General features: G+C 38.9%; 1 protein-coding gene across 1 annotated transcript; it reads left to right on the top strand.

Annotated features, from left to right (window-relative positions):
- Nucleotides 1–7446: 7446 nt before the first annotated feature.
- Nucleotides 7447–9562, top strand: dlx2a (distal-less homeobox 2a). Its single transcript, XM_014173270.2, has 3 exons — nt 7447–7958; nt 8070–8254; nt 8493–9562. Exons 1-3 carry the CDS (start codon nt 7643–7645, stop codon nt 8817–8819), a joined length of 828 nt encoding a protein of 275 aa, XP_014028745.2. The 5' UTR covers nt 7447–7642; the 3' UTR covers nt 8820–9562.
- Nucleotides 9563–15088: the final 5526 nt, after the last annotated feature.

Genomic DNA, 15088 nt, shown 5'->3' with positions numbered 1-15088 from the left:
TTCTTTGTCAGTTTCCTCTTTTAATTTTGTAATTCAACATTTTCCCTACACACTGATAAAAGGTGTTGAAATTGACCATTTCAAAAAAAGAACGAGAGAGCGAGAGAAAGTGAAACCTACGTGAGAATTAATTAAGACGGAGGTCCATTGTGTAGGCGGCCTGTTGGTACAGGTGTAGAGTGAGCCATGTACTTATCCCTGCCCATACCCCCAAAATGAACGTGTACCGACTATTACTGTATGCACCAGGGCTTCATCTTCATTACCATACTGTTTCTATACAGCAGTAAGGGCAAAAAGAGTAGTAGTGTTACTGAACCTCATAAAATGTACTGTACATATCCATGAGGTTATTTTTATGATCATATTCACATAGTCTAATATGAATATTAAATGCTGTGATGAATGCATGGGGTGTTTTTTGTATCAAAAACCATTAGAATGTGTATCACATTATGTCAAGAATATGTTGGCTAAATTAGATGATACTGACCCCTAGAGGGCATATGTGGGCCACTCTGAACAACCAAAATAATGCTCTCAAATCATTGACAATATAATGTGTTGTCTTATTGCTGTCTTCATGTCCTCTTGCATGAGTTCCCATGTAGGAAGTGCATGGTATAGCAATATGAGTTGCCTGCCACAACAACCATGCCAGGTGTTTTTAAAGGACAATTATCCAAGATGATTTCGTAATAGAGATGTGGAGTGCCCTCTTCAAAATAACCTTTTATTTTTGTACTGTACCACCCACAACATTACTGTGGTATATTTATTATACCACGATCAAGGTGAATGCAGGTGTGGCAACAGATCACAATCTTCCCAAGGCTGTGCTTGCCTGGTATGTAAAATATAACTCATGAACATGTCACACCGCAGGGTGAAAAGTCTTTATAATAGTCTAAATAGTCTATTTGGAAGGGGTAGAAGATACGTGTTTGTAGGTTTTACAGGACCGAATATGTATCACTTCAAATAGAGGAAGTGGCAAATACTTCAGTTATGTTCTCTGGGGAAACAAGACATATTTTTCCATTACTGGGATCACATCTCGACAAATCTGTCAAACACAGAGATAATCTCTCCCTCTAAGTAAAAATAGTCTACATATAATGTTGCATTCGATAAAACATGACTGAAAAAGCCTAAAAGACTTCTTAAAAGCAGTAAATGTCCGTGAACCATCAGGTTGAACATGCTGTCATCTTGCGGTAGAAAAGGGAACTGCAAGTGGGGCAAGAAATGTTGACCAAAATGGAGATACTTACGTTAGTCACCGAGTAAAATACCACTTGAGTAAAAGTCTAAATGTATCTGGTTTAAAATGTACTTTAGTACAGTGGTGGGAAAAGTACTCAATTGTCATACTTGAGTAAAAGTACAAAGTAAAAGTAAATGACATCAGATTCCTTATATTAAGCAAACCAGATGGCACAAGTTTCTTGTTTTTCTAATTTATGGACAGCCAGGGGCACACTCCAACACTCAGACTTCCTTTACAAACGCAGTAGTTGTGTTAAGTGGGTCTAACAGATCAGAGGCAGTAGGAACGACAACGCATTTTATTGATATGTGCGTTTGAACCATATTGCTGTCCTGTCTGAGCATTCGAAATGTAACGAATAGTTTTGGGTGTCAAGGAAAATGTATGGGAGTAAAAAGTACATATTTTCTTTAGGAATATAGTGGAGTAAAAGTAAAAGTTGTCAAAAATATCAATAGTAAAGTACAGATACCCCCCCAAAATACTTAAGTAGTACTTCAAAGTATTTCTACTTAGTTACTTTAAACCACTAAGCTTTGTCAGTAAATTCGAGGCACTCAAATTATCATGATACAGTATGCTATGTTTGATATGGCTTTTTAAACAAAAAAAGAAAGTAGGATGGTTAGCCTGGGTGGAAGGGTGGGTGTGTAACACAAAAGTCCAGCAACCCAAAGGTTACAAGTTCAAATCGCATAAACGATAATTTTAGCGAATTAGCAACTTTTCAACTACTTACTACTTTGCAACCACTTATCAACTAATAATCCTAACCATAACCCTTTTAGCTAACCCTTTCCCTAACCTTAACCCTAACTTTACCCCTTTAACCTAGCTCCTAAACTTAACCTTAACCCTAACCCCTAACCCCTAACCCTAATACGTGTCACATATCAGTTTGCAAACAATGTCAAATAAAATGTTGTCTCTTTCATGCTTCTTGAGTAAGGCAGCTCCAAAATGCAGGTGTTTCAGCCTAGCTTAGTGCTTTCTGTGGTGGTGGTGGGGCAGCCAGCGGTAAATACGACGTGTAGGAGTTGCTAATGTTGTCTAGTTGCACAGTGATTTGCTCAGTGTTCTGTCACTCATGGAGAGTCTACGTCACCGCAAAATCTACTGGGAGAGCTCAAATTCAAGCCCCCTGGGTGCTGCCATAGATTTGATGTAATTGTATCTGTGGCCAATGACCTTGAGCCTTCTTGGATGGGCACTTCAAATGTAAATCACGTTATATCTACCGTAGCTTTGATTGGACTGATCATGTCAACATCACACTTTCAAAATCTTAGCTAGTAAGCTAGACAAGCAGTCATCATCATGAATCAAGTTGACAATCTACTGGCAAATCCTTTTCATCCTTGTCATATGAATATAAATATCGGTGCTCATCTGCCATAAACCTTACACAACATATTGGAAATCACAACTGTAACAATGAGTGGTTTGGAAGGAATCAGTGGCTAACTGCAAACGTTGCAATCTTTTTATTTTACTAGGCAAGTCAGTTAAGAACAAATTCTTATTTACAATGACAACCTACACCAGCAAAACCCGGACAACGCTGGGCCAATTGTGCACCGCCCTATGGGACTCCAAATCACGGCTGGTTGTGATACAGCCTGGATTTGAACCAGAGTGTCTGTAGTGACACCTCTAGCACTGAAATGCAGTGCCTTAGACCGCTGTGCCACTCAGGAGCCCTCAAAGCTATCACTAGCCTGCTTTTCAGTGGAGTGGGTGTGTGATCCAAGTCTGGGTTTAAGGGTCTCGTTTCCAAGCTTAAAAGGATAAACATTCACATACAACACCATGGGCCAGAAAAGGTTGAATACATTGACAGACTACACCATGGGCCAGGAAAAGGTTGAACACATTGGCCATGATATCAAACCAACATAACTGGAAACTCGGAACTGGGAAATCTCAGACTTCAGTGAGTTCAAGACAACTGGGAACTCAGAAAAAACTAGCTCCGACTGGGAAAATACGTTTTGAACGGTCATCCATCTCGGAATTCCAAGTCAGGAACTCTGACCTCTTTCTAGAGCTCCGACCTGAAGATCACTGACATCATGATTCAACATTGTTTTTTTCAGAGTTCCCAGTTGTCTTGAAAGCAATATTAATCCAGAGAATGCCAGACTTTGATGACAAAGTTTCATGACTAAGTTTCATAACAAAATTTTCCCACAAGAAGGATCGCTACACCACCTTCCTGTTCAAGTGAGCACAGAACAACCAAAAATGTCTTGTATGCTGTTGCATAATTATGTAATATGCCAGGGAAATATGTATACTGTAGCTAAGAAAGTAATACTAAGTGGATGTTGTGTAGTTAGCTGTTAGTAGCCCATGTGCCTCACCCTAATAATTTGGTCCCTTTCCCTATCTTAACTTAGCCTACTGTTCTGATTTGGTGGTGCACATGCAGCCTATATCCTGTTTTAGAGAAATGTAAACATTAAATATTGTAAGAGCTGTCATTGTCTGCTTATATACCCCCTTTATTATCCTTCGGTTCTGACTTGGTGTACAGGGAGAATACTGTAAGAATGGCCCATGTTTTGAATTATGTTGCTGTACATTTCAAACATGCTGAACAAATAGTTATACTGACTACATCCATCCTAGCTCGCTCATTAATGTCTTAATTGAAATTACGGATTGCCTCTTGCTCATCGTTCCCTTATGCCATAGTTTGTACTAGAGGTCGACCGATCAATCGGAATGGCCGATTAATTAGGGCCGATTTCAAGTTTTCATAACAATCGGTAATCGGCATTTTTGGACACCGATCATGGCTGATTACATTGCACTCCATGAGGAGACTGCGTGGCAGGCTGACAACCTGTTATGCGAGTTCGGCAAGGAGCCAAGGTAAGGTGCTTGCTAGCATTAAACGTATCTTATAAAAAACAATCAATCTTAACATAATGGTTGATGATGGTTGATGATATTACTAGTTTACCTAGCTTGTCCTGCGTTGCATATAATCGATGCGGTGCCTGTTAATTTATCATTGAATCATAGCCTACTTCGCCAAACGGATGATTTAACAAGCACATTCGCAAAAAAAACACCATCGTTGCACCAATGTGTACCTAATCATAAACATCAATGCTTTTCTTAAAATCAATACACAAGTATATATTTTTAAACCTACATATTTAGTTAATATTGCCTGCTAACATTCATTTCTTTAACGAGGGAAATTGTGTCACTTCTCTTGCGTTCTGTGCAACAGAGTCAGGGTATAGGCAGCAGTTTGGGCCGCCTGGCTCGTTGCGAACTGTGTGAAGACAATTTCTTCCTAACAAAGACAGGCAACTTCGCCAAATGGGGGATGATTTAACAAAAGCACATTTGCGTAAAAAGCACAATCATTGCACGAATGTACCTAACCATAAACATCAATGCCTTTCTTAAAATCAATACATTGAAGTATATATTTTTAAACCTGCATATTTAGTTAAAAGAAATCCAGGATAGCAGGCAATATTAAACTAGGTAAATTGTGTCACTTCTCTTGCGTTCATTGCACGCAGAGTCAGGGTAAATACAACAGTTTGGGCCACGTGGCTCGTTGCGAACTAATTTGCCAGAATTTTACGTAATTATGACGTAACATTGAAGGTTGTGCAATGTAACAGGAATATTTAGACTTATGGATGCCACCAGTTAGATAAAATACGGAACGGTTCCGTATTTCACTGAAAGAATAAAAGTTTTGTTTTCGAAATGATAGTTTCCGGATTTGACCATATTAGGCTTGTATTTCTGTGTGTTATTATGTTATAATTAAGTCTATGATTTGATATTTGAGAGAGCAGTCTGACTGAGCGGTGGTAGGCAGCAGCAGGCTCGTAAGCATTCATTCAAACAGCACTTTTGTGCGTTTGCCAGCAGCTCTTCGCTGTGCTTCAAGCATTGAGCTGTTTATGACTTCAAGCCAATCAACTCCAGAGATTAGGCTGGTGTAACCAATGTCAAATGGCTAGCTAATTAGCGGGGTGCGCGCTAATAGCGTTTCAATCGGTGACGTCACTCACTCTGAGACCTTGAAGTAGTTGTTCCCCTTGCAAAGGGCCGCAGCTTTTGTGGAGCGATGGGTAACGATGCTTCGAGGGTGGCTGTTGTCGATGTGTTCCTGGTTCGAGCCCAGGTAGGGGCGAGGAAAGGGACAGAAGCTATACTGTTACACCGGCAATACTAATACTACTATAAGAACATCCAATAGTCAAAGGTACTGTATATGAAATACAAATGGTATAGAGAGAAATAGTCCTATAATTCCTATAATAACTACAACCTAAAACTTCTTACCTGGGAATATTGAAGACTCATGTTAAAAGGAACCACCAGCTTTCATATGTTCTCATGTTCTGAGCAAGGAACTTAAACGTTAGCTTTTTTACATGGCACATATTGCACTTTTACTTTCTTCTCCAACACCTTGTTTTTGCATTATTTAAACCAAATTGAACATGTTTCATTATTTATTTGAGGCTAAATTGATTTTATTGATGTATTATATTAAGTTAAAATAAAACTGTTCATTCAGTATTGTTGTAAATGTCATAATTACAAATAAATACATAAATAAATACAATTTAAAAAATCCCCCCAAAAAAATCAGCAGATTAATCAGTATCGGCTTTTTTTGGTCCTCCAATAATCGGTATCGGCGTTGAAAAATCATAATCGGTCAACCTCTAGTTTGTACATCTCAATTGTCAGTAGAACCCACATTTGTTTAAGCAAGTCAGCCATATCAGCTATGTTTTTTAAAAAGGCAGTAAATGACGCTGAATTTACTGTTTCGCTGCCAGACCAGGCTCCACTGATAGCCAGGTGTAGCAGTGGTAAGGATTCACTGCTGAAAAGAAAGCTCTGCTGTTGGGACAGCTTTATGTAGGCCTTAATAGTTTGTGGGCACCGTTTGTCACCGTTACAGTGCAATTAATGTATTGTTTAGTGTTGTGTTATGTAGTGGCTTTGCAAGCTAAAATCGTCACTGGGTGATGGACATCCACAAATTAATACATACCAAACGAAATGTTACATATCATCCTAAACGGAGTATCTCGGATTTACGTACAGAATAATACGAAATTCTCTGAAGCCAGGTTGCACCACCGGCCAGCTGCTTCTAATGTTTTACCCCCAACGTCCTTAATTGTCTCCTCTATAGTTTTTGTAGCCCACATAATCTCTCAGGCATCCATCCCCCTTTCAACGAGAAAAACATCACAATTTATATTCTGCCACCACATGAGGACGCCAGCCTACCATGGCCGTCTTCAGAGGGCTACAGATAGTAAGTATATCGATGATGAGAGCCCAGGGGTCCTAAATGAGGCTCCCTGTCGATCATAAACTCCACGCCAAAAGCAAAAGGTGAAGGGAACATTCTCGCTATCTCCCATCATCATATTTCCATTGCTGTGCGGATTAGGTCTACACCTTAATCAGGTGAGTAGCCTAAAATGTTTACAAGGCAGTGTGTGTATGTGTGTGTTTGTGTGTGTGCGCGCGTGCGATGGGCTTTTTTTTGCTTGTTTCTATTTGGCACAGACAGGTGGCGCACAGATGCCATGATTCCCTATGTCTATCGTTGAAATATGATCCTGTGTCAAGTAAAACTATAGTTGTCTTTGACATCCCTTAAAACAAATACAATCATGATCCATATAAATAAAAATGGAATTCACTTAGGGTCGAATTTTGCTACACTCGCATTAACATCTGCTAAACATGTGTATGTGACAAATAAAAATTGATTTGAATTCTAACGTAGATGCGCGCATAAAGTCATGTTAGTGGAACATTTGTGCAAAAGTTACATTTACGCACGGGTATCTGAAGTTCGTAATTGATTTTAGAGGAAAGGTAGAGGCAGAATGTTTTTCAAACAGCACATTTCTCTCTAACAGATACATAAAAGCTAAAGATGATATGTTTTGAATATTTTATTTAACCCTGCCTTTTAATAGCCTAGGCTTTACAAGTGTATTGTTAAATAATTGTTTCCTTTTCAATCGGTGCAAGGCAATCAAGCGGGATAAGTCAATAGTGGACTGAAAATCTGTGGAGTTGTTAGACATGCATCCTGTACTCATTGGCTGCCTCAAATATACCAGCTCTGCCTCCCACGTGATATTGGATAAATGCCCGCCCGCTAGCATCCTAGGTAACAGACAATCACAGACCACTGTGATACGGACACACCTTCGTCGTTTTTTGGTAAAGTTCATGGGGATGCCATTTTAAACTCAAAAGAATTTAATCCACGAGATATTAGCATTCATTGCAAATTGACTTTTTCAATTGCATTGCTTCAAGCACATTTAGTTGTGCAACTTTACCTACAAGATGACTGGAGTTTTTGACAGTCTCAGTACAGATATGCATTCGAACCAGATTACCTCGAACAGTTACCACAGTTTGCATAAATCGCAGGAGTCCCCAACTCTACCAGTATCGACTGCGACGGACAGCTGCTTTTACAATAGCCAACAGCCTGGATACTGCGCAGGGTCTCCATATGGCCAACTCGGAACTTACCAGTACCACAACAGTGGTATGGGCAGCGTTCAATACAATACTAAATCATACGACCTTGGTTTCAACTCTTATGGCACCTACGGCTCGTATGGTTCGAGTTCTTCACCGACTCCAACGGATGCAGGTAAATAACATGCCAATGCATTCCTATTCACATTCGTATTCTATTATATGTAAGTTATGTTAAGACCAGCCGTGATGTGTTTTGGTTATTGTTCTTACATGTATTTATCAGAGAAAGAAGAAAGTGAACCTGAAATCCGAATGGTTAACGGGAAACCAAAGAAGGTCAGGAAACCTCGAACTATTTATTCAAGCTTCCAACTCGCTGCCCTTCAACGGAGATTCCAAAAGACACAGTACTTGGCTTTACCGGAGCGAGCCGAGCTGGCAGCCTCAATGGGCCTTACACAAACCCAGGTTAGTGCATCTCTTAATGCGTCCCGTAACAGTCAAATCCCGCATCAATCTGTGAATAATATAATCAGGCTCAGGCTGGCTACTTATTTTATATAGGCTTGACATTTCGCTTTAAACTGCTATTTAACTATATCCAGCATTTGTTGTGTATATATAGTTTGTCTTTCACTATTAATCTTGGTTAGGACACGTTTGAAAATAAACTTCAGAACAATAGTAACAATGTGTTTCTTTTCAGGTGAAAATTTGGTTCCAGAACCGTCGCTCCAAGTTCAAGAAGTTGTGGAAAAGTGGAGAAATCCCCTCTGAGCAACATATGACCTCCAGCGAGTCTCCCCCCTGTAACTCTCCACCCGTCACTGCCTGGGACTTTCCACAGAATCAAAGAATGAACAATGTAAACGCCAGTTTATCTCAGAGCAGCAGCCCTCCAAATACGACTGCGCCTTCTTTCTTGGCAAACTACTCTTGGTACTCATCAACGAACTCTGCAACGCATCTCCAGGCTGGCCCGCTTGTCCAGCACCACCACAACTCCGCCTTGAGCGCTGGGACAATATTTTAATACAACTGACTCTTACTCGGAGAATACTGGTGAAAAAGACCAAATGTCATTATACATTTTTACAGACCTCACCAAGCAAACTTTACGCGCAACTTTGACCAACTTCATTAAGCCTACAGCTGCTAGGGTAATTCAGAATGACACGGTGCTCGCACCGGCAAATGGCAGACTACATATTTTTACAGTTATTTTTGTATTTATTTATTGTGTTTATTTTAATGGATGAGATTTATGAACCACTAATAGCCAAAACAACCACGTAGTAAGTAGTAAGATGCTTTTACGAACGTGTGTTACTTTTGATTCAGCGCGAGTCTGAAGTTGATTGCAGGATGTGAACAACTGACACATATGTAGCACAATTTTCAACTGCGTCGTGCATTTTGAAAATTACCTAATTTTGTTCTAAGAGATCCATGTATTAGCCTACATGTACACATATTTCTATATGGCCTATTCTTTACGGTTGTTTTCATTTTGTAGGTCAGAATTCGGCTTTGTGCATATTTCACAACATTATTTTGATATGCCACCCTGGCATCATTTTTTGTTTTTGATATTGGGGACCAATACTGTACCTATTCTTTACGGTTGTTTTATCCTTCATAAGCTACTGATTGTCCCATATTCTAATTAACTTGTATAACATTTCTATGGTGTATTGTCTTTAATTTATTGTATGGTTAGCAGTGTTTTCTTTATATGATCAGACGTTATTTAAATAAAATTATGTTTTCTCTTCACAATGTGTTTTTCTCCATTTTAAGAACTTTAAGAAATTGGCATACTGAATAAGAAGTGGATTTAGTTTTTGATTAAAGCTTAGCCCGATTCTTTATAGCCTGTCAATAAACTAAATTGCGCGTTCTTATTTAGCCTATAGAGAGAAGTAACCTATACTCCACTTCCATTCAGTACTACGGCGCCAGAAGAGTTCTGGGTCCGTCAAAAGACATGTTTCTAACCCTTGTTAATCTTTCAACGTAGCTCACAGCACTTGATTAGCGCCACAGGTAGGCTATGGGCTCGACAAGCTTTTGGAAGATGCACATTAAAATACCATTATTTGGGAATGCATTTGTATTCATTATTGGTTGCAAATTGTTTCCTCTTCTTAACTCATGTTTTATAGACACGTTAAATCTAGCTGGGTATATTGTTCGGGGAACCTGATACAGACAAGATGATTAACAGAGCCGAGACACAGTGCCCAGGGCGCCGAGAGCGCTGGAGTATTCGAAGGCACGCAACACGCCTTGGCATGCGAAAGGGAAGATGAGGGCGTATGACTGAGCTCAACCCCTCAGACTCTTTGGAGTCAGAGTGCCGCTCTCCAGACGTTTTATGAACTCAGCCCAACCAAAAAACTAGACCCAAGACCGCCTGAAGCTGAGCAACATGGAAACATTTCTCACATCTTGTTCACTCACACAACACAAAGCCCCTTCTCATCGGTTCTCATGAGCGAATCGACCTACAGTCGATTTGTCCATCGTAGACAAGGCTACATTATAGATAGTCAACACCATTTAAAAAAAAAATAATTAGCAATATGCTTTTGAGATCTTATTATTTGCTAAATGTTATCTACTTTATCTCCTAGCCAAGTTTGTAAATACATTCCAGATAGTAGGTTAGGTGTAGCCTCTGTTTTGAAATGTAAGGATAAAATCAGGATTTTCATAGATGCAAAATAAATATTTTATCATGTTTTATTTCTATTTTATTCCCTTAAACATTCGCATATATTCACCGTGTTCTCTTAAGTGATATACAAGACATAGCCTTGAAGGCCTACCTAGCCCAATAGACGAGCGTTTGCTAGGTTTGATAATCATGTCAACCCGTTGCTTTTTATGGTTGAGTGATCATAAGCCGCATAAAGTGGAATCGTTTTGCATAATAAGGATGTACCTTGTCAGTGATTGTCACATTACAAGATGGAACATTCTCCCTGGGGCTGTCGTTGCTTTATCTTGATATGAGGAGTCCCTCGGGATAGCAGGCCTACCACATGTTGAGTGAGCCCGTGGAGCAAAAAAGCAATATAACACACATTTGGTTGTGGACTACGGTGAATATATGATTGCATATATATATATATATATGTTTAATAAGTGGTGCTTTACATTTAGTAAGATTCACACATTAGGCATGCGATGAGCAAGTGCATGCGTAATATGCGTAGAAGTGCTCATTCGCTTTGACGCTTTTCCCATGGAGACATTTTGATGGAACAAGAATTTCCTCAAAAAACATGCACTAATTCACCTGCTTCGGATAGGTCTTGTGTCCATATGCCCTCAGCTGAATTGCAGCACTTCGAGTCTTTCCTGTGTCTACACAACAATAATAACGTTAATTTATGGAAACATATTTGTAGCCATTACGCACGGGATCAAATAAATGAAATATGACTGATTTAATAACATTTATCTTTGTTGAATATAGACCTAGTGAATGTCTGTCAAATAAAAAAGTATCGAACACACAATGGTTAATGAAAATCACTACCACACTCTTAGAGAAAAAGGTTCTGGATAGAACCAAAAAGGGTTCTATTGTTTGCTTCATATATGGCACCACTAAAGGTTCTATATATAACTATTTTGTAGTGTTCTTTGATCGGAACCCCAAGGGTTCTTCATCACTGAACCAACATTGTTTCCATATAGGGTTATACATGGAACCAATTTCAGTTCTATATAGAACATTAAGGCGTGCCATATATGAAGCAAGCATAGAACCCTTTTTGGTTCTTTCCAGAATTTTTTTCAAAGAGTGCATGATATGTCTTTCGCTCATTGGCCCTGCACCCATGTCTCTCTCATACGGATTAGCAATGATGTGGCTTTATACTTCCGGAATCCTGTAGGCAATTTGAAAATGACATATCCCTATCCTAGTTTATACCCTGATCTGTAATTTCTTCCACATTTGCTCTAGTTTGAGAATTCTTGGATTTCCGATCTGAAAGCCTGCAATTAGTATTTAATCCTTCGCAATTTTAGATGTCCTAATATGGTCTGTAATTTTTCCGCAAGATCATTTCCAGCTATTTTATGCATCAACATTGTCAAAGTTGTATGTAGAAAATAAATGGAAATATCAATGCATAGTTTTTAGCATACCATCTTGACTCGACGGTAATTATATCTGTGTGGAGCCTACGCAGATTAGCCTGAATTGCATGGTAACTGCTGCTTTAAATTTTTAAAAATTACTCATCATTTTCCCAAAGATTACCAAGATCTCGAGTGCACAATGTCATCAGCGTAATGAGGAGTAAACATTTATGCTAATAATCTACAATTTTTTTCCATCCGCTATAAAAAGGGGAAATAAAGCAGAAATGTTCAGTCATATTCCGTGCTGTTATAGCTGTGCTGTTATAGCACTTAACACTGCATGGTCAACAGTTTATGGGATTCAAGCGCTCAACCTATGGCCATGCTTCAGGATGCTACTCTAATGTATCTGCCTCTATCTAAATCAGGGAATCGTTGAATCCTGACAAAGAAAGAGTCCGCGTTGTTCCTTTTTAGAGATTTAGGTAAGTATGTATGGAGCGTTATTTCATATATTTTTACAGTTTATTTTTAAACTTGTAAAAGTTTTTGGGGTCAACGGGCTTTTTATTATGTACCAATATTTCATGAATTGATATTTTAATAAAGATATCACCATTTTTAGGCTTTAACAATCAAACGGACATACCGGTAGGAGGTTAGTTAATGAATTATGCCTATTCATTAAAATATTACAAATCTATTTTCAATTTAATTGGACAGCATATTTCTCATGCATTTCAATACTGGAAATTCCAAAATTATGCACGCATATCAAATTGTAATTTGTTACAAGATAGCCTATTCTAGGCAACTGGAAAACATAGCAATTTGAGTAATTTTAAACAAGGTAATTATTTAGCCATAATGTAACACGTTTTGTCATAAAAGTCTAAAGCCTGTAGTGGGGCTTCTGATTATTACAAATGTGTTGAAAAACCAAGGATTCTCGATTATTATTCCAGAGACAAGACAACACTTACCATGTTATGTTACGACTGATTCTACATCAGGAAATAGGTGCTCAATAGCCTATGGATTTGAAATGGACGGGGCATATAATAGGCTAAGCCTCCTCTCGTTCTGTAATTTACCCGCAGCCTTCATTACTCTTACATTGTGCTTTGCTAATTTTGAACCTTCTTCGCATAGACAATCCCGCGCTATACACCTGCAAGCAATTTACCAGCCATCCATACGTCAGGGAACAGCAGCGAGATGGCAGCTCACCTATTTAACTTTTTTCATTGCGCAGCAAATTTCTTTCAGTGCATTCTTTTGTTAACGCTGAAAGATTCCCTATGCGAAAAAATTGCTCATAATTACCCCAGAGATGGGAAACTGCATTAGAATAAATAAGGGCGAAATTACTGTAATTATGTTGGGTTTGATGGGCTCGGCTCGTAATCAAGAGGAGAATACAGTGAAATAGCGCTGACCCTCTTGCATGTGCAGCTGCGCCTAGTCTTTTGGAGGGAGAGGGAGCGGAGATAAGTGCAGACACCTTACACTTCTTAAGGTTTATTATTTCACGGCTATATAGCTACTCCTCGTGAAAAGTAGGCCGACTAATAACCAAGTGAATGGAAAACGCAACGATACATTTTTAAACAGAGGGAAAAAAAGGCACACGCTAGCCTATAATATTGTTGATAGACAACAAATAAAATGATTTGTTATGCGTATTAGTTGATGCGTAATAGTTGATTTAACTTGATTTAACTGTTGACAAATGAAACCAAGAGACACTTATTTTTGCTCCTTTTCCTGAATAACAATAATAATAATAATAAAATCATACAGTAAATGGCAACGTTACAATAACAGCAATGTGATCATGTTGTTAGACTAAATCAAACAATAAATAAAGGCATGCACATGGATGATCTGTGCATGTGTGAACTTTAAGGGCAATTTGTGGCCGTGAGTTTGCGCCATGATTGCTGTGGTTTTCTCAAGGGATGCCTTTTCTGCTCAGGCCAAGGCCGCTAACAAGAGAACATCCCCGCAGGCCAAGCCCGCTAACAAGAGAACATCCCCGCAGGTCACATTTACAAATTGTGTCAAATTTGTTAGCTTAATTACTAAACACTAACATTTTAATATTCATGAGGAACTACACACGCACTTTTGTGCATACACACATAGTCTAGCAAAGAAATCTATTGGATTTTTGTGGTATGGTAAATAAGCAGAAACATTTTGTTTTGTCATAAACAACTTGAGGGACATAACACGCAGTTTGGTCTGCAGTATATATTTTTTCCAGACACCACATATAGGCCACAGTTATATTTCTAAATATTTGAACTGGACGTGTAGGCCTAACATTTATAAAATGGACAACTGGGTGTAAACTGCATGGTGCGTGCACGGGATGATATTTGCAGTCTATTGTCTACGGTAGAACTGTAGCGTTTTCACTCAATTGGTCCTTTCCTCGGCTCATCGGGTGCTTCAGAATGTTCTGTAAAAGCGCAGTTAAACCATCAACCCCAAACAAGAGCCCCTTTGAACTTTTCACTTTTACTTATCTACATTTAAACCCCACCCCCACCTCCTCGACCAACCAGTCTGTTTGCAGCACCTGCCTCTCGCCCAATTATTCACTTAACACACACCATTGCTCTCTCCTCTATTCATCGATGAAACGGGGTTTGTTGGAACCACAGAAGCGAGAAAGGACCTTATAGGGGCTAAATGAAACTGAAAAGAAACAAGCACTATATTGTTGAAGGAATTACAATGTTATAGAAACCGACACATGATTAATCGTGTCCAGTCTGAATTGACATGTCTTCAGCATGGCGATATCTAGCACACAGTAAGAGATGATGAAAAACGGATAGGCTTATATATATATATATCCAATAGGCCCCTTAAGCCTACAATAAGCCTACAATACAACGCTGAACAAGAGGCTTCGGCTATGAACAATATTCCTGTCTAAAAGCCTATTCCTAATCACATGTAGGCTATACGGCCGATGCTGCACATTGTAGACTAATGAAAATGAATGAGTAATCATAAAGGCTTTATTTTATTACCTTGTATCTTACCACTGATTTCGTTTTAAATATAACGTCCTGAAGAAATAGCTGTCACCTCGCAAGCCTACATGAACTTGTTTTAGGGTTTTACTTGACTTTCTAATCGTTACCACCCCATGCCTATAAACACAATATTACTGACACGTCATAC

The sequence above is a fragment of the Salmo salar genome, chromosome ssa25 (assembly GCF_905237065.1).
Source record: "Salmo salar chromosome ssa25, Ssal_v3.1, whole genome shotgun sequence".
In the NCBI taxonomy this organism is placed as follows: Eukaryota; Metazoa; Chordata; class Actinopteri; order Salmoniformes; family Salmonidae; genus Salmo; species Salmo salar.
The sequence above is the reverse complement of the archived record's forward strand: the minus strand, read 5'-3'. Positions and strand labels throughout refer to the sequence as shown.